Here is a 21,483-nt window from a genome sequence, read left to right on the forward strand (position 1 = left end):
CATATCGTATGTGCATAAACGTCATATGTTCCTTTAGTATTGATTGCACATAAACATCCGCAATTTGGTAATAAGTAATGATGAATATTATTTTAGAAAATAAAACATACCAAATATTCAATAGAGAAACTATAGTAAATAACTAGCGTGAAAACAAAATGGTACAAATTCCGCATCAACGAATGAAACAAGATAAAATAAAAGAAAAAGTCTAATTAAGCGTTCATCGAATAATCACAGAAAATGAGGTCTCCCACGTAAACAGGTTAACAGGTTTTTCAAATCTCAACTGGCCTCCTAAATCATAAATTAGTATCGTCTCTGAGATATTTTACAAACTATATTTGCCATAAATCAAAATATACATTAAAAATTTACAGTAACTTCTTTCAAGATCTACAACGTGATTTTAGCTTACGTATTCATTGTTACTTATTTCGAACGAACCACAGCTCGTGAGGTTCTGCCTTTTATACGGATTATAAAATTTGCATAACAACGAAGTCTTCACTGTTTTTTCAACACCTGTGTTACACGCGTCTGCTGAGTTGCGCTGCAGGGAAAGAAGTTGTTCCGTAGCAATCGTCATGTAGTTAAAGAATAAAGTGGAATGAAATTAAATGCATGTTTTTTCTTAGATACGCGATATCTGCATTTTATTTGCACATTATAATAGTAAAAAATGTTTTATATAGTCTAGATAGAGAATGATTTGAGAAGCTGGTTAAAACAAAATCAAGTCTCTTTGAAATGGATGTAGATATAGTTAGTAAAGTATAAAAAAAAATTAAGAGATTAGTTATTCGTCTACTTGTTAAAAAAAAGAAACAATGAAATATTTGTTTCACATGACGATTCACATGATTTAGAAAATGAATAATTGTTATCTAACAATAACCGCAGATTCGGTCATTCGTATTAAAAAAAAAAAAAAAAAAAGATAATAATATTGAAGAAAGAAAAAAGATAATAATTAAAGGACGACTCTATGTAATCAAGCAAATCTAAATAAACAATTAAAGGACGACACTATGTAATCAAGCAAATCTAAATATCGGAATTCTCTCGAATTCTTGCGTTCCTTTTTAGAAATGATAAAGAGAAGAAAAATGCGAGAAGATTTTCGGAGTGAACGATGACAGATCGATCTACGAGTTATTTCGAACGCTCTCGTTTTCTGTGATCTCTTTTTTCTTTTTTCCTTCTTTTTATTTTTTTTTTCTCTTTCTTTTTTTTCACCTCATACTCCCGGTTTCTTCCATTTATTCTTCCTCATCTTCTTCTTCATCTTCATCTTCATCTTCTTCTTCATCTTCTTCTTTTGGACATTGGATCAAGTCGTGTTCTGATCTTCGTTCGAATCTCGAAAACGATTCACTGTTTTTTCAGGCACTCGACAGGCCCTGCTCTCGATATTGGAGGCTCTATGTTTTCTTAAGCAGCGGGCCCACTTCCTTATTGCCACGAAAAGAGATAGAATGAGAAAGATAGAATGAGAAAGAGAAAAAAGACGAAGAAAGGTAAAGAGAGACAGGGAGAGTGAGAGAGAGAGAAAGAGGACGCATTGGTGCCATACTGTCTGCCAAAGACTAGCATTAGAAGAATAGCGTCTAAGAGACACTATTCGTAGCCTCAGACGTCAAAGCATTGCTGATGTTAATCGTCTGCTTCAAAAATAGGTTGTTAAATTTGTCACTGAATAACTTATTCACACCAATATATAATCATTGTACATGACAGATATTAATTATCTACAAATATGTAGATAATTCATTGTTAATCGAAAATAAGTCGATTTTTGTAAAATTGCGATCCAATTTTTTGTTCTTTTTCCTGACGATCCTAATCTTTCATTATATATTTAAACATTATTATAACATGATAACTGTTTTACTTAATTATATATGTAAGTAATTATATAGTTTATGGAAAATAGAGGAAAAGTTTGGCCTTGCCGAAGGAGAGAAGAAAAAAAAATAAAAAACGATATTTCGTAAGAAAAAATAGTAAAAAAAGAAATAAAAAAAAAAAAAAAGAAAAAAGAAAAAAGAAAAAAGGGGAAGACAAAGGAAGGAGCGTGGAGCGAGTATCGTCCATACTCGATGGGTTTCTTTGTTTTGTATGAAAACAAAGGCCTGGGGTGACGGAGCGTGGCATCGTGGTATAGAGAATATTGGCGACCGGGTCAAGTTGGTTCTCGTGTCTTTTTCCGTCTAGCACGTTCGATATGGTTGACAACTTAAGATTATACACATTATACTTTATAGGTTTTCCAGGGCGTAACCTTTTTTCTCTTTTCACGTTTCTGCAATAAAAAAGAAAACCGTCGACAGTTTGAAAAATTTTATCCTGCAATAAAAGAAGAAAAAAAAAAAGAAAAGATAAGAAGAATCGATGGCAATTCTAAAGAAACGATTATTAATTGTTCTAGACGTCAGAAGTCTTTGAAAACGTTTTGTTAAAAAAAAAAAAAAAAATACGATGGAATCTGAACGATTAATTTATCGTGAACTAATGAAAATAATTAAATGTAGACATTTGTAAACAAATTTGTAAACAAATTCAAAATTACAATCGCAAATATTTCTCTAAATTATCTCTGCTACAATGAAGTAGCAACATTTTTTAGAAACACAACAAAATCAAAAATATCGTCGAAATGTAGTTTCTACGAAAATTGACAGTTAATTTTACAACGTCTAACTTTAAAATTCGTTTCGATATACAATATACAAATACAAATGTACTAATATACGTAAACGTTCAATTAACTCGAACGCACGAGTTTTACCTCCTTTCGTTTATATTTAGCCTATAGTTACTATGTTTCTTAAAAACGTCGACAATATTCTTTTTTTTTATTCTTCGTCCTCTTTTTCCTCTTAAACCGATCGTAAATTCGTACAATTTATCTAATTCCTTGATTCTGAAAAAAAAAAAAAAAAAAACATAACGCATCCAAAGTAAGTATCCGAAACATATAGTAAAGAGCGACGAAAGGATGGTGGCTCCTCGCGAGAAAAAAGAGAAAAAGGATGGGAAAAAAAAGGAAAAAGAAAAAAAGAAATGCGAACACGGACAAGGATTTCTTTTCTCGGATGGATATTGAGACGTAAATCAAGGGGCAATTAAAATTAGCGAATGCTTCGCGCTAAACGCTCGCTTACATTTATCTGTCCACGGTTCTTTGATGAGTTTTCTCGAGAAGGCCGAGGTTAACCATAGACGACCCCTCCCTTTTTCACCATCTCTCTCTCTCTTTCTCTCTCTCTCTCTCTCTCTCTCTCTCTCTCTCTTTCACGCTCCTTTTTTTTTTCTTACATACGGATGATTTTCGGCATTCGCGGTCTAGAGGTTTACGCATATCCGTTGTCGCTTCCCTTTGATGTGTGTTCACCGGTTTCTTTGCCGCCTTTCTGCTTTCTTGCCTTCCTGCCTCTATTCCTTTCGTTTCCTCACTATACGTTCGACGATCGTTCGAGTTCGCGCCTGCACGTGGCTGCTACTTCCTCGAACACATTTTAAAAGACTCAATCTCCCTGATTTCCTTAAGTACCGATCGATTTAAACCATTAATTTGATTAATCGATTTGGACATTGCGAATAGATCAATTGAATCGATTAAATTAAGTCCGAGTTAAGAAAATAATGAAATTATTTATTAATATAATATATCTGATCTATCTAAATTAATATACCTATGTTATATACGTACAAATATGGTTAATGATAAAATAATTTATTACAAAGTATTTTTAATATATTCGAATATTTTTAACAGATACAAATTTATATTTAAACGAATAAGTCAAGTATTATACTTACTAATATTCATGATATATTTATTTTTAATATTATATATTTCCATTGAAATTTCGTTGAACTTTATTGAATATTTATAAACGAGAGAAAGTCGAGATATATAATGGCGTTTAAACGCAGCAAGTTCTCGAACCTTTGAAATTTCTTTTAACGTGGTATACAATCATACACGTTGATACGTGGACGACAATAAACTCTTCATCTTCAAACGGCCACTATTTCGCGAATTAAAATGAAATTAGGTCAAAGAGTTACGGGCGATTCCGTCTGTTAAAAAATTCATCCTTTAAGTAAACCGAAAGGTCGATCTTAAAGTCGCACATTCGGCCTTCTGCAAAATTGTTTCTGTCTGTCCCTGTAGGTCTTGAAAGGGGATCGATGTTTTGACACGACGCCACAGTCCAAGGATAATCCTTTAAACGAGCACAACGGGTGGTCGTCGCGAGTCACCTTGCTTGCAGGACCTGCTCGAGCCATCTTCTCCGAGGACTATGTTAATCCTAAAGGTCAGAACGGATTTTGCTTCTGAAAGTCCTTTTCTCGTATATGAATTTTCTTGAATATTATTAAGTGAAAATCCATTCTAAGGAGTCTTTGGCGAGGTTAGTCTTGCTTGCCCTTTAGCTTTTCTATCCATTTCTACGGATTTACCTTTGAAAAGAAGGAAAAAAAAAAAAGAAAAAAAAGAAGATAGAAGTTCTTCTTTGGATTAGACATTCTGTTCATTAATAAGCACACGTACGAAAAAAGAAAAAAAAATTCTTTGAGTTGCCAAACGATTAATTGATATTGGTATGTAATTGACTATAATGATCGAGATTAATTATATCTAAGAAGGAAAATAATAGATACTTTTTTATTCTAATAATTAGTATGATTGTTATTGATACAATGAAGATAATGAAATTAATGAGAACGATATCACTTCAAGTAATATAAACCAAAATCACTACTAAGAAATTAATCCTATTAACATAAACTAGATTTTCATGTGATACACGATAATTCCTGATTACTTTAAAATTAATTCGAATGATATTTTATTAAGAAGAAAACAAAATCTTGATTATGCATAATAATTTCAACGAATGCATCACGTAAAGTCCAAGTATAAACTTTTCCAAATTTTTCTTCTATTTACGAACAACACTTTCATTGTTTCGAATTGACACAAGGTACTAAAGTTCATAAGACGATTCCCTTGTGTGACTTCTTTCCATATACCAATTTTTTGAATAGAGATTCGACTGTCAGAAGAATAAGAGATAGATAGATACACAGAGAAAAAAGTGATGAAAAACTAGCATATGAATTGATTCGATCGAAAGTAGTCAAGCTCGGGGATATTTTAAAGTCATAAGTTCGCTTTGTACGGTGTCATAACCCTTGTCAATTTGTTGAAGGTCGAGGTAAAAGAAAAAAAGGGGAAAAAAGAAAAAGAAAAAGTGGAAGAAAAAAGGAAAAAGAAAGAAAAGGAAGAAAAGGAACGATGTGGGTCGTCCTCGTTCCTTGGTTCCTTCGAAAGTTCGAATCATCTGTAGTAAAGCTTTGTCTTAAGCCGTTGGCATCCGGTTCCGGCCCTTATCTTACGTTACACATGTAACCTTCCGTACTATTTGGCCCATTGTTGGCCACATGTGCCTCGTCTCGAGAGGTTTGCTTATGTTGGCCCCATCTAACATAGCAAAGCCATGCTCGGATTTAAGTGTAAACTTTAAGCCGTGCATACGCGATAGTGAAATCTCCGAAGACGTTTCTATCTAATCGGTTGTCTCTGTATCACGAAACGATTTGCTTTATGCTTAACCGTTACAAATATATTTTCTATTTAATGAAAATGACAGAAAAGAGATTTTTTTTCTTTTTTCATTTTATAAAATTAATAATCGTCATAGATAAATAAATAAATATCAATGAAACGATTGAAATTACGTTGTAATGTAATTACATACATATATCGAAACAATATAGGAATATAATTATGTCAAACTTATTTTACTTTATATTATTTTATTTTATATTATTATCAAAGTTAATTTTAATTTCAATGTTAAATCTCTATTCTTAAATCTATATAAATCTATGATTAAATTCGTAATTCTCGTAATCGTATTTATATCTATACTCGACTATTCAAATAACATCGACACCTAAGATTTTCTTTTCCCGTGGCTCATGATCAACGTGAATCAAAATCTCCGAATGGGATAAAGGGAGAAAGAAATCAAAAAAAAAAAAGGAAAAAAAAGAAAAAGAGAAGGAGACAATCTGAATAGAGATAGCGATTGAAAAGAGAAAGAGAAAGAGAGAGAGAGAGAGAGAGAGAGAGAGAGAGAGAGAGAGAGGGAAAGAAAAAAAAGTGAAAGAAAGTGTCTTTTTGTGAACGGTGCAAGGTTGGCAGCCAGTGCATCACCTTCTAATAAACGAGTAAATAATTTCGGTCACGTTCCAGCGATGGAGCAACGCACAATGGCACCTCTCCTTAAATAGGATTATATTAAGCTGTTTCACTGGCGATGAATGGCGAGTCAAATGGAGGATCGTCGAGGATGTTTTGGTAGGCGCGACTACGTGGGCCTACGGCCGATGTTACAGCCGATGGCACGGACTATGTGCTGTTGCTGTTGCTGTTGCCGTTGCTGCCGTTGCTGCTGCTGCTGCTGTTGCTGCTTGCTACTTCTGCTGTTGGCTGTACGTTTACGTTGCTAAGGTGCCATCGTTGAAGAGGAGGAAGTAGACGGTTGACAGGTGAATGGTCCTGCCATATCTCGATGCTCACCCGTCCGACCACCTTCGAGCGGTTTTCCCACATTCCGCGATATTCCTTTCTCTCCTTTTTACTCACTTCTATCCGTTCTCATAGCTGCTTCTCGTTTTCTTCTTCTTTTTTTCTTTTTTCTTTTTTATCTTTTTCTTTTCTCCTTCTTTTCCAGATACAACGGGAGGATGACCGTGACGACTAGATCCCCTGTAAAAGAGATTGTTTATTGTTAAGAAAACGTGAAACAATATTTTTCTTATCTCTTTCCTCCGTCCCACCACTCGCTCCCATTTTTGACAAAATTTTCTTTTAAATATATGTTCGGTTGATTCAAGTTTCTTTTTTTTTTCTTTTTTTGCTTTTTTTTTTCTTTACCGAAAAATTTTTGTTTGTTAGTATTTGATGTGAAATAATAAATACCTTTTATCGTTACGAGCATAATTTAATCTCCATTCCCAAAATGTTTCTTTATACGGATACCGCATCTGTCTATATATATAAACGATGTATATCTGTTATCGAATGCAAGTACATATAATATTATATATTTATTATTATATAGATATATGGATATTATTATTACCATATTATTATTATCGTTACTATCATCGTGATCAAGTCTATTGATATATATCTAATATGTTTCATATGTTTGATGTGATAATAATTGTTTTGGTTAATTATTTAAATATGACAAAAGAAACTATAAAATATTTAAAATATTTAATCGTTAGACATAGAAATAAACATTAGTTTTATTAATATAGAACTTTGTTTAATACACTTATATCGTTTTCGAATTTGTTTGATACTGATCATTTCATGAGATCTTAGTAGAGTCTATATAACGCTCAGCTTATAACACTGAAAATCACTGAATAATTGACCGCATTTATCAATAAAGGATTAAGAATTCGACAACAATTAGATAACGATCCACGTTTATCAAAACATTTATATTACAACTAATTAATAATCCTTTAACACAGCGTTTTCCCAGACTACATTCCCCACGGATATTATTTATTATTTTAACAACGATTATTAATAATATTCATTTTCTTTAATCAATATTATTTTTACTATTTTCATTAATACCTCACCATCCGATAAAATAGTCAAGATGTACCCTTGCTGCAGTATCGTCTCAGATAAAGTTTATGCTGCTTTGATATAATAAAATATTTACAATAAAATTATTGCTAAGGTAATTTTCGTTATTTCTCCGAAGAGAGAGAGAGAGAGAGAGAGAGAGAGAGAGAGAGAGAGACCTCGTAGACTATTTTCGAGATTCGTTTAAAAAGCCCGCCGCTGATCGTTCGTTCCCGCCTGTCGTTGGATCGCCCGTGCTCTTTGTCGTCGAATTATTTTAGCGGTCGATATTTCCATCCTTACTGCCACCTAAACGGAGCTTCGAGCCAAAGTAAACAACGCACCGAAACGTGCTTCTTCTTGCTACCTAACCCCACCATCTCTCTCATCTTCATCCTCTTCTTCTTCTTTTTCTCCTTCTTCTTCTTCTTCTTCTTCATTTTCTTCTTTTTCTTCTTTTTCTTCTTTCTCGTTCATACTCCTCTTTCTTCTTCTCCTCACGCATTGTTTGCTTAATTGTCCGAGTACCATCGCAAATACGTATTCATAGATAGGGCCTTTACGAGAATGGCACTTTTACTACAGATCACTTATATACATTGTTAGAACAATAAAACCCGTTAACATCTTATCTTATTCTGGCATAAATTCTGATATGTTCATTTTAATGTCTATCATAATTCTTTTGAAAGACACACACATAACAACATACAAAAACATATTCTCGACGATATATTAGTCTCACTTAACAGTATTTTATATCGTCGGCTAACTAATCTTACGAACGGGTTAAATAAATTTTAAAAAATCGAAAGCCAATATGACCCTTGTGTGGCAATAAGCAAATATGCATGTATACTTAACTAATTAAATGTTTATAAAAATATTGAACGTTTATTTGTTAAAATAATAATTGATAAGACAGTTAACAAGACGGACTGGTTCGATAAAATCAGAATCGAAATAAATTGAATAACAATTTTAAGATTAAAATGATCGAAAGTTTAATTTTTATTTCGCGCGACCTTTCGCGTTGAAGGACTTTCATTCGTTTCTTGAGCTCGCAGAAATTCGGATAGGACATCGCATAATGTCGTCACCGAACATTTCGATTAACGTCTACCTCGTAAATCGCTCGTTCGTCGTGTTGCTGCAGGTCGTCTGGCACGCAATGAGAAAACAAACAAGCAATAAATCAGTGACATTTTAACAGGCGACGGTCGATCGAAGTAATATCGAAGGGCAAATCGAGCTGCCGCGAAATCCGCCAAAGAAAGAATAATACTGGAAGCTTACTCGATCCGAATCAATCGATCGACGAGTAAATAGGATATGTTTTATAGTCGAGGTGCCAAGTTGTCTAGTTGCCTTGATATGTCATCGAAAAAATAACAATCCTTTCGAAAGGAAAAAAAAAGACATCTTCATTGTACTCGCGTTTCTTATCTTCCTTACCAAACGTCCTAACTTATATACCGACACAAATAACTCGCGCGATGAATGTGAAATTATCTATTGTATCAAGTTTAAAGTTATGCATAGAAACGTGCTTTCGATAATAAAATTATTTTGTTCCATCGAGAAACGTGTTCATCCATTCATTGAAATTATTCAGAAACCACGTTCTCCATTCTAACGATTAACATTTTATCTAAACGAACGAACAACATTGAAATGTAATATTCATCGTTCGACATAAATATAACCAAATTTGAAATAGTAAGGATAACTATGTAATGAATTTCTAATAAATCGTAAGTAAACTATAACTATTTATTTCCTCGTATCAAAATACAATTCAACATTGAACATCCTATATCCTGTTAATCTTTTTTCAAGGTCTCAAAAAAAAAAAAAAAAAAAAAAAGAAAAACGAAAACAAAAAAAGAGAAAAGACGATTTCTAAAAAAAAAAAAAGAAAAAGAAAGAAAAAAGAAGAAGAAGAAAAATTCCATCGTCCGGTAGAATTATAATAAGTATAAAAAGTTAAACATAGCGAAAGATGGCGAACGATTTGAAAGCTCCGCGTACCGTTCGACCGACAACTCAAGTCCATCGTCCGTGCGCTTACATATTCTATCGATTATTTGTATTATAAGCAAGAAGGCTGTCCGCTGAGTCGTCGCGCATCAAGACGAAGGTAGCACACGGCGGCACTCGTAATTCGAAGTAGGCTTGCAGAATGAGGAGGAAGCTATCAGACGGAGAAAAGGAGAAAAAGAAAGAGAGAGAGAGATATATATATATATACATATATATACATATATATAGAAAGAGAGAGAGAGAGAGAGAGAGAGAGAGAGAGAGAGAGAAAGAAAAACGAAAGGAAAGGAAGAGAAACGAAATACCATACGGTCCACTTCGCTGTTCAAGACTTCCACTCGAGTCAAAGGCTCGAGCTTCTCGCGTCATGAATGAAAGCCCGCAGCAGTCCGACTCTCGAACTCCGGAGTCCTTCTCCTTCTCGGTGTTGAATCCCTCTCCCGTTCCCTCCGAGTCCTCGAAGAAGCGAGCTCAATGGAAACTTAAGAGAGAAAGAGAAGGATAGATAGATGGATAAGATGGGTGTTGCCCACAATAAAAAAATTCTCCTTCTCGCCGGTGTGCTGCGTCACATCGAACGGAGACATATCCCCTGTCGAGAAATAGAAAGAGAAAGAAATTTTTTGATACGTACGAGAATGACTCGCAGTTCTCGTTTGAATCCTCTTTGAAAGATGTTACTAAAGAGAGAGAGAGAGAGAGAGAAAGAGAGAGAGAGAGAGAGAGAGAGAGAGAGAGGCTAAACAATGGAACGAAAAGATAGAAGGAAGAAAGTCGCTTAATTCGAGCGAAGATCTAATTAGATATCGCTCGACAGGCTCCTACAAGCCAGCCAATTTAAACGTTTGTTCTTTCACACTTATAACGAAGAAGATAAGTCTCACATGAGGATTCACAAAAGAATAAGTCTTCTTGTAATGCCATCGTAATTCAATCGTTTCTGTCGTCGATGATAGCTCGTTTCTTCTTTTTTTTCTTTTTCTTTTTTCTTTTTCTTTTTTCTTTTTTCTTTCCTTTTCTTTTCTTTTCTTGTTCTTCTTTTTTTTTTTTTTTTTTTCTTTCTTTTCCGATATATCCTTCCTCCTTTCGATCGTCACGGAGATCATCGATCGATCACGCGACGTGGCTTTTATTCTTAAGCACGCGCATATTTCTGGATGGGAATTCACGAGCTGTTGGAAGATATGTATACAATATGCGCGCAAAAATATACGCAATTTAAGAATACGTAATGAGAATATCGATAAAACATTTTTTTCTTGTTATTTTTTTTTTTCTTTTATTTCTTTTTTTTTTCTTTTCTTTTTTTTTCTTTTTTTTCTTTGAAGAAACCTTTCATAATATGTCAATGGAAAAAAATAAGCAAAAAAACAAATTTCGACTGGAAACTAATTCTGAGTTAATACTCTTTTATTAATATTCTTTCAGTAATGTAGAAAAAAAGGACAAAGAAAAAAAGATTAACAATCGAAACATAACAAAATTGTAGACATTAATGTGTAACCTATGGTTTTTTTTTTAAAGACAGAAATATTCAATTCGACCAAATCGATATACTTATTATCTACCAAATAATAATAATTATATTATTATTTAATTGAAGAAATATCGATATAAATTCATTAAAAAAGGTTATTAATCAAAAGTTCAGTGATTCATCTTGGTATTTGATTCTCTTTCATTTTATTTAATATCCATGCATATAAGACAAACATAGATAAGACAAGATATACATACATATACGAATTATTAAATTCATCTTTCTCACGTTCCTCATTCTTTTACGAATAATTTCACAACAGTAACTAAATCCTTTGAAATCATCACGAAGATCATCGATCGATCATACGACAAATTTTATGCATATGCGTGAGTGCGTGCGTGCGTACGTGTTCATCCCATGGAAATGATCCAGAATACGTTTCAAGGAAAAAGAAGCGTTATATCGATCGGTCAACTCGAACATTTTCCCGTTGACAGTAAAAGCTTTTGAGGATGCCGGCGAAGGAAAGGACCGCCGAGATTTAAACGTCTTCCGTTCCGAAGGCGGACGTCTTTCCATCTTTCTCTTCTTCTCTCTCTCTCTCTCTCTCTCTCTCTCTCTCTCTCTCTCTGTCTTTCTTCGTTTCCTCTTTTCGCATCGTCTGCTCTCTCCGTTGCTTCCCTATCAAATGGTTCAACGCCTCGGAGTACGAGTGTCTCATGTCTCTTCGCTGGCTTTCTTCCTTCCTCTTTTTGCTTCTTTTAGCTCATAGAACCCGGGAGCTTTCAAGCCCCATTACCGTCGCTTTCAAGCGATCCACCCGTTCGACGAGGCAAACCAGTTCCCGCGCAACCTAATGAGCCCTTTTTTCTTGCTCTATTATTGGCAGCAAACGAGAGAAAAGAAGAATCGCGAAATGTCGGAGAAAGGAAAAAAGAAAGGAAAGAAAATTTGTCGATTTGCCACATCTTCGTTTAAAAAAAGAAACAAAATTTCTCTTGTCTGACCTCACACGAAGTGATTCACTCTGATATTTGACGCTTCTTGATTTTATTTAATATGCATATAGGATACTTATATACGTATAGCGTATTTACTTTGAACGAATTATATTATTCTCGTTTGTTGTTCTTTATTGGGCCATTTCTTCGTTATCTTTTCTTCTTTTTCTTCAAATCTAAAATTAGAATAGAATTTGCAATTTCTTTTGATTAACACCGGTATAACACCTATATAAGCATTAGTTTTGTATGTGAAATCAACAATTGTTAAGAAAAGTGTTATTTATATTATTTCTTATCGATAAGGTAACGGTTTGAAAAAACAATTCCGTTTTATTACCATATAGATTTCTTCTTCTTCTTTTCTTTTCTTTTTCTTTTCTTTATTTTTATTTTGTTTTACCATTGGACGTATCCGATGGTTTGTCGATAAGAAAATTTTGATAACAATGGATTAATTAAGAACGAAGTAAAATAATATGGTATATACAACAGTATTTCGAATGTATCGATGCGGAAGTATTTAACAGCTGAAAATGATTGTGCGAATTTATATTTATTAATCGTACGTATACGACGATAAAATTTATCGTCGGATCTTTGAGAAGTTGACGGCCGATAACGTTGGAGGACGCGCGACGTTCTGTTTATTGACCTCGAGTCAAAGCGCGTCAAGGTTCCTACGGACGTTGATCCGACTAATATCGATGATTCCTCATGTTTGGATGATTCCTCACTCGCATCACCACTTCCAAAGGCCGCGTCACCCCTTGCAAGTGCGCTCCTAATAACCAACACACGTCGGTGCGTCGCTTTGGATCAACATAGACCATTGCCAGGATCAACAAGATGCCGTTACATTTTCGATTCCCAGCCAAGAAGGCGCGACTATGGTTGCGCGACGGACGACCTAATCGAGCTCACGTTCTTCGATCAAGCGAGAGACACCTTAAAGCCACTTAATTAGTTATTGAAAATTAATCATTTTCCGAATAATTTTTTCTCTTTAACGATTATTTTCACGAATATTCTTTATCACGTTTATTCGATTATACGAATTCTTCGAGTAATTTGAACGTTTTAGATTAATTTTATACGACTAATGTGATATCTCTTAATAAATAATACATATTTTTCTTTTCTTTCTTTCTTTTTCTTTCCAAACGATAGTCGTCATTTTATAAGAATTCGCCTCGTCATCGACCCTACTACCTATATTACGTCTTCGTGCATTCTAATGAGCTAGTAATTGAAAAGAATTACGAACCTTTGTACGATATATAAAGATTCGAATTTCGCCCTCTTTTCACCTACGCTCTTCGGTTCAGAGCATAGTCATCAGACAGGAAGAAGTGCTTTCTTTCCTGCCTTCTCATCCTAAACGTAGGTAGATATGTATATATATACATACATACATACATACATACACACATATATATATATATATATATATATATATTTAACATGGCATACCTATCTCAGCACATTCTGCTAGTTATCCCTCAGAGAATACCACTATCTTCTTTCTATTAATTCCATTTAATTTAACGGATTCTGTATTAGATAAATATACTTATACAAAGAAAAAAATAAGTTAAATTAATCCATTAAGCCTAAATAAAAATAATAAATTCAAGAATTAATTCGCTTAATTAATATATAAGATCGATGAACTCACTTATATGTTCTTTCCGTCTCATATGTCATAAGATTTTTTATAAAAATTAGATATTTTTTTTTTAACAAACTATTTACTAATTTTATGCTTTATCATATTCATGATATTTTCGTATATTCTGGCCTATTTAATCAAATCGGATAGAAGATCTAAAATCTTCTTGAAGTATATTTTCGGAATTTTTCTAATTGAAAATTACAATTAATTGACATTAAATATGATTTAAGAATGTAAAACGAATTTTAAAACAGCATTAACAGAATAACGTCGAAATTCAAACATTCATTAAATATTTAATATTTAACTCCTCGAATAAAGTTTATAAATGAAAAGTTTCAAATTTTTATTAAATATTAAATTTTCAGAATAAAACTTTATCCGACAAGGAATACATTTTTTTTTACTTCTACTTATCAATGCATAAATACCACACTAGTGTATTCTCTTTCGTAGTTGCTTGTAATCGTTCGAAAAAAAAAAAGATGAAAAAAAAAAAAAAGGAAAAACACAAAAGAGAAAATAAGTACAATCGACTTCGTTAAAAGAATAATTTCGAATAACTAAACGTTATCTATAACATCGTCGTATAATTCCAACAATATAAGCTGCGAAACGGTTCTGTTCGCGCGAGCCTGAGTTATGCGAACTCACGACGGTTTCCGTTTTTCGAATCAAAGAGTGGGGGAAGAAAAGAATGAGAGTAAGAGGAAAAAAAATTCTTAGACATTCTGTAAGTGCATACGATTATTTCGAGAAGTCAAGGCGCCTCTAAAGCGTACGCATTCGTTCTGTCTCCGTGCTCGTCTATTCTCTGACGGATGCTACTAACGAGCATCCTCGACGATTGACAAAATATTCTCAGTACGCTCGGCTCTGTTAGTAGGTATATCTGGCACTGAAGCGGAACATACAACCATACTCTTTCTCTCTCTCTCTCTCTCTCTCTCTCTCTCTCCCTCTCTTCTTCTTCTTCTTCTTCTTCTTCTTCTTCTATTCCTCTTTCTTCTTTTTTCCCATGCGATTCCTCGAGACTTGCTCCGAGCATATGACATCACGCAGAAAATTAAATACAGCCTATCACATAATAGCAAAATAATAATAGAGGAATACACGATTATAGATATAGGTCATAAGATTTGATATATTGTATAAGAGTTATGTATTATATAGATACAAAGGCATTCGTTTTAATCTCTGTTTACTTATTTACGTTTGTATTGTAAGGGATATTTTAAAGGGAAATAATGAAGAAACCGGATAGTGGTATAACACTTCCTTCTTCTTATCAAACGAAAACAAATTTGTTTCGTACATATTTTCTTTTCTTTCTTTTCTTCTTTTTTTCTTTTTTTTTTTCTTATTTTTTCTTTCATTTTCGAATGATCGCGAATGATTTTAACGCGGAAATGAAAATACAAGTAAAGAACAAATAAGTAGAAGCATATTTTTTATGTTTTTGTAAAAAAAAAAAAAAATGAAGGAACCATCATCACTACGGTCAATAAAGAAACAAGGAGATATTAATAAAGTAGAATAATAATGAAGAAAATGAGTCGGTAAGCGGGGGAATAACCATGCAAAATAGGAAATCGCATCCTTTTTGCGATACGCGTGAAAGGATTCCGACGTGCAGGTGGTTTTCTACGGATTTACGTTGGCCGTTGTTTTTAGAACAAACCGAGTCGCTTATACTCATAACAAGAAAAATATTAAATCACTGACGAAACTTTCGACCGAAGTATAATGTATCCTTCTTTTATCGACGATAACGAAACGAAAAATATAGGAAGGACATAGGATTGGATTTGTTTTTCTGTTTTTAATTAAATAGACTTAATAACTTAAATTATACTCTAATCGCTTGGAACATAGCATCATAATATTATAGAGCAATCGATATGAGTCAATTTATCGTTCCTATCTATGACGACAATGATGGATTTCTATAAATAGAATTTTGTCATGTATCAAATATATGCATTCGTTATGAATTAAAAACGATTGGCAATCACTTCCAACACTTATAACAATAGATAAATTATGTTTTTCTTCGTACTTCATATAAAGCAAAGTAACTTAAATATTCGGTAAACTGACTTATACCGATCCCCTGTTGCATTTATAATAATATTTCACTCGTAAGTATCGTAAGTATTTATCGTAAATATTATTTTATTATAAATAATTAAAGATACACAAAAAAGCTTTGAGTAATAAGATAAATAGATACATAATCTTGTTAAATCAAAAAAAAAAGAAAAAAGATGATGTGTCTACATACGTATTATTTTCATCTTGAAAACATACTATTCGATATTAATCAAGTGTACGAAAAATAATTTTTCAAAAATCAGCATTATTTTAGACAACTCGTAGAACAACATTCCCTAATTATCCGTTTGTTGTTAATAAAATATAAACGTATTTTTAACAAAAGACACAATGTAATAATCAAAATGTCTTATTACCAGTTAAATGGGGCAAACGTATTACATATCTATCACCTATGTATGTATAATACGTACGCATACAACAATAAGCAAATTGCACCTGCGCAATCATGTAACAGAATCGTTCTTCGAACGCGAACGATAAACATCGTGGATCGATCTGACGCGAGAAATAAAGAGGCGAACATAATTGAAAACGGGGATAGTATTATATACTTATAGAGTACGAGACTTCGAATGAGAGAGAGAGAGAGAGAGAGAGAGAGAGAGAGAGAGAGAGAGAAAGAGAAAGAGCGGCATACCATAAGAATTTATTTATTTCCGTGTAACTGAACGTTTAGAACGCTTTTATCCTTACCATATAAAACATATAAACACGTATATATACAACTCACACATACACATGTTTACGTACTAAATCCCCTTTTTCTTTCTTTTTTTTTCTTCTTTCTTTTTCTTTTTTTTCATGTATCGTCTTAATGGATAGACGAACATTTGCCAGTCTATTGCCAGACTCTTTTCTTTGAGCGCCACCATGCACCACGGTCGCATCAACTGAGCATCCCTATCGTCTATTGCACGTGTGTATATATATATATATATATATATTTCAAGGAAAGGGAAGGAGCTAAGCCACATCAAGGACGGGCCGATTGAGCCATTATTACCTCACCGGTAATACCATTTTGAAGATAGAACGACCTGCGGTGCCGTTCTACCGTGACACCACAGGAGGCATTTGAGGACAATGCGTTTGCGTAAGGGAGCCCACGCTCGAGGCTGTTCGCTCGATTTACCGTAAAATCCTTCTGTACACACGTATATATATATATATATATATATGGGGTGTGCGCAGATTTTACGGTTACATTTCTATTATATCTATTGTGTCTACATTATTTTCTTTCTTTGTTGAAAATAATTTAAAAATGTATGTTTGAACATTATCGATTATTTGTTTAACAAAATTAAATCGTTTAATCCATCCGATAAAACTATCATTTTATCCTTAAAAATAATAAGAAATTGTTTATAATGATGTACTTATTTCTTTAGAAAGATATAAAAATAAAGAAAGAAAAAGCATGTTAGATATCATATTAAAACAAAATGTGATATAATGTGATAAATTATGTTTTTCTGAAGTTATAAATAAATTCTTGTCTTAATATCTATTTTATATACAGGATGAATAGTATAAAGTCGTATAACGATTACTTTTAACTAGTGTAAAAGTTTGACAAATTTTTAGTTAGATAAATAATATTTATAAAATATCATTGGTTGATGTTCATAAATTACCCTAATTACCCTAAAAAAGTGACATTTTTCAAATGTATACAACGACGAGAATTTGTAAGTAACAAAGTGATCATATTATTTATATATTTCATCCTGTGACCTACATCATGGAAGATAATTACTTTGTTTTAAATCCGATCTCTTTCTCAAACATTATCATACAAATAAAATAGATGATTATATTTTAAAAGGCCAAATTGGAAATAGAACACCCTGTATATACGTACACGTATATATATATATGTACATATGTATGTATATCTGTGTCTATATGAGTTTACACGTTTTCCGAATAAAAGCGATGATCTTTTTTCAAAATCGGGTGAAAAGACGTCGAACGCTAGGGATAAACTTTTTCATCGGTTGCCAAGCAGAAGAAAGAAATTTTCTAAAGTGCCGAATTTTTGGACGGATGCGTTTCGTAGATCAACACATTATACGCAATATCGTATTTATTCATTTAACCTGATATTAAAACTCGTTAAATGGATTCCTCGTAAAAGCGGAACGCGAGGTGACGTACCGTACGGGGGTTGAACACCCTAAAATTAGCCCCGTAGGCGAAACGAGCGAGTCGACAACGCTCAGCCACACGCGGCGAGTACGTGAAAAAAATGCTTACATTATCATCCGTAATTTTGTAAACGAACGGGCCGGTAGTCGAAGCCATCCCGCGTTCCCGCGCGTTGCGGGTGGCCTGTCTCGAGAATTAAGACGCATTTTTGGGGGCCGATGGAAAAGTGGGTCTCGCGGAGTCATGTAAACACAACATGCGATATATGTAACCTGCTACATGACGACGACGATTCCTTCCGCTCTAACCGCTTGAACTTCAGACCTCTTTCAAACTTTACTCAATATTATCGTATTATAATTTTTCTTCGATTTAAAACTTTTAAAACGAATAATTTAAGATAAAATTTTTAATTATTTCTAACGATCGACCAAGTATCACATTTAATTAAGCATATCTTATTTTAATAGTTTAACAATGAGAATGACTCTAAATATCGTATGATAGCCGAAATATCGTTATGATTAGTCGAATTATCTTTCAAAAATGTCACTTGCAAATGTTAAAGCAAACATTCTCCTAAACCATCCTGAATCAAACTGACGTAATAAAAGAAAATATCTACGTATTAATTAAATTTGTAATTATCAGAAGGAACTATCTAACGACCTAAAAGGAAAACGTAATCGTGGAGAATGAAATTTTCGTGGGCGAACGAACAATTTAACGCGTAATACCGTGTTTGATGTTCGCGCTTTCGAACAACGACGTCGCTATTTATCCTGGCTCTGATCAAAGCGCGGCTCAAAGCGACCTCACATTTATAATACTTCGCGACGAAATCGCCCGTCGAATCGTTCATTGAACGATTTATTCGTCGTTAGTTTTTATTTCGGTACTCCTGCTAAAAATGACTCGACCATTCGATAATAATAACGCAAACGAAGGATAAATATGGCCATGAGAGTGTTATATCTATCTCGATGAAAATAAAGTTATAATTAACGATATTCATTTATAGAGAAGATATTCGGTTTATCTTCTTATCGATTAAATCGGCCAATATTTAATATATAGGAAGAAAAAACATTGTTTCAATCGGTAAAGTGACTTATTTATTATTAGATCGTTAGACATTAAATATATCCGATTTCGCAATATGAATTTTCTAAAGCAAATGCTTCCACGTGTACGGATGTGTGAGACATACCAAAGCTTGTCGTCTGCTTTATCAGATCCGACTTTCATTTTTACATATTTAATTTTATCTTTACGCGAGTATTATTCATCTAAAACAACGAAAGTTCATAACGTCACAGTATTAACTGTTTGAGAAAATTCATTCGACGAAGATATTATAAACGAGCGTACGATTATAAAAAGTTGACGATATAAAAAGTTTAAGGATAGAGATGAATATCTCTTGAATGGAAAAAAAAAGGAAAAGAAAACTTGGAGAACCAACGAAGACTCTCAACGATGAGATCTAGGAAGAATCAGGTCTAATGGAACAAGTGACAAGCTTCAAAATGACATTTCACACGTTCACGGACAAAAAAACATTCGCAAAATAAAATCTGCCTCATCACCAGATAATATGTACTAAAAAAAATGAGGCACTTCATACGTAACGACTACATATATCTACGGAATATTTAGACGATCTAGATACTTTACAAAAAGAAAAAAAAGAATGAATCAATACCACGTATACATTATAAATTATATACTATATATATATATATATATGGACAATGAAAGGGCAATGAAGGGGCGGGCTATGAGACGCGCGGCAAATCTATCTGAAGAAAGTATACTTTCTTTACATATATATATATATATATATATATATATATATATATATATATATATATATATTAAATACTAATATAGCAAGTACTTACTATAGTAACTACTAGATAAATCATATATCACTGTAAATTATAGATATTATTTAAATTCGTAAATTATAGCAGTTTAACAAGACAATGTGATTACTAATTGCATAATCAGAATTAAATAAGAAAGAGATCCAAAAAATATATAATAATCCGAAAAAAAAGGTTACCAAAGTAAAAGCCTGTATCCATTGTTCTAACAACGTCAATCGTATAATTTTCGATTTTCTTTTCGTTTTTTCCAGCGGTTTACTTAGCAAAACGTTTCACCCAAGTAAAAACTCTCTACCGTAACCGTCATTTGTACAGTTTGCCAAATGTTTTGCTTTTCGCACATACGCATACCGCACTCCAAAAATATTTACACCGGTAAACCGCTTCGAAGCGATTTTCACAGTATTGCAACGAAGAGAATGAGAGAACGGGAGAATGGGAGAATGAAAGAGAAAGAGAGAAAGAGAAAGAACAACGCTTCGTATCCAACAAAAGCTGTTATCGATCGCGAATGAACGTTCACTTACACGCGTTGCGCGAATACGACCCAGCCATTTTTTTACTAACAATCGTTCACTGTTTTTTGTTTTACATGAAATTCTCGAACGATACGAGCTCGGTGTTATTGTCTCTTCGAAACCGAACGATGTATGTATGTATGTATCTACATATGTAAGTATGTATGTATGTATATAACTCTAACTCATTCCACCTGTTACTTTTTTTTTTACTGTTCTTCGTTTTTATTTGCAAAGTAGACGAGGCACTTTGGCTATTAAATATTGTCATTCAAGAGATATGCATGTTTGTGTATCTTGTCGGTTATTCGTAGGACTCGAAACTTGAAAAAATATCGTCTATCTATTTATATAACCGTCTCTTTCTATGTAATTCTATTTTAATAGAAAAACGATTTAATATCGTCGTATATTATTTGTACGTGATATTATTTTATTAGATCACGTAATTCTAACTGTAATAATTAGATTGATAGATTTCGACGGATTGAATTTTATATATTGCCATAATACAAATGTTGCTTGTTCAATTTATTATACTAAAAATAAAGAACGTGCACTTGGATACCTGCTATTAAGATTTAATTTTTTTTATAGATTATGAGGAACACAAAAACGTAGAAATAGTTCATAACCTTCTTCATATGGTATTTTAAACAATATAAGGGAGATAATGTTATAAACAAAAAACGAACGGTTCAGTAGATGCATTTATCTTTCTTTTCTTTTCTGTTAATAGCCTAACCGTACAAATATTTTTAGTTACAATACAACACATTACAATAATTAAACTTACATTCATCATATATCCTAATCATTTGAAAAGTACATAAACGATAGGTTACAGAGATAATATTACCAATATGAAAAAAGTATATTATTTTTCTTATTTCCTGATTATAAAATCATAAATAACCATATCTTCGT

At 33.0% G+C, this 21,483-nt stretch overlaps 2 protein-coding genes across 2 annotated transcripts in view; one reads left to right on the top strand and one right to left on the bottom strand.

The window, feature by feature from the left end:
* The window catches only part of LOC124956562, a 112,458-nt gene extending 105,766 nt beyond the window's left edge, over window positions 1–6,692 (top strand). The window contains exon 5 of the mRNA XM_047512530.1: window positions 6,313–6,692. Within this exon, the coding sequence (XP_047368486.1) occupies window positions 6,313–6,559 (247 nt within the window). The 3' untranslated portion in view covers window positions 6,560–6,692. The remainder of the gene's footprint in view (window positions 1–6,312) is intronic.
* Window positions 5,805–21,483, bottom strand: part of LOC124956559 (forkhead box protein biniou) — a 27,446-nt gene continuing 11,767 nt past the window's right edge. Inside the window, exon 3 of the transcript XR_007103293.1 lies at window positions 5,805–6,790. The gene's annotated coding sequence lies outside the window, so the exon portion shown is untranslated. The remainder of the gene's footprint in view (window positions 6,791–21,483) is intronic.

Source organism: Vespa velutina, chromosome 22 (assembly GCF_912470025.1).
Source record: "Vespa velutina chromosome 22, iVesVel2.1, whole genome shotgun sequence".
Lineage (NCBI taxonomy): Eukaryota > Metazoa > Arthropoda > Insecta > Hymenoptera > Vespidae > Vespa > Vespa velutina.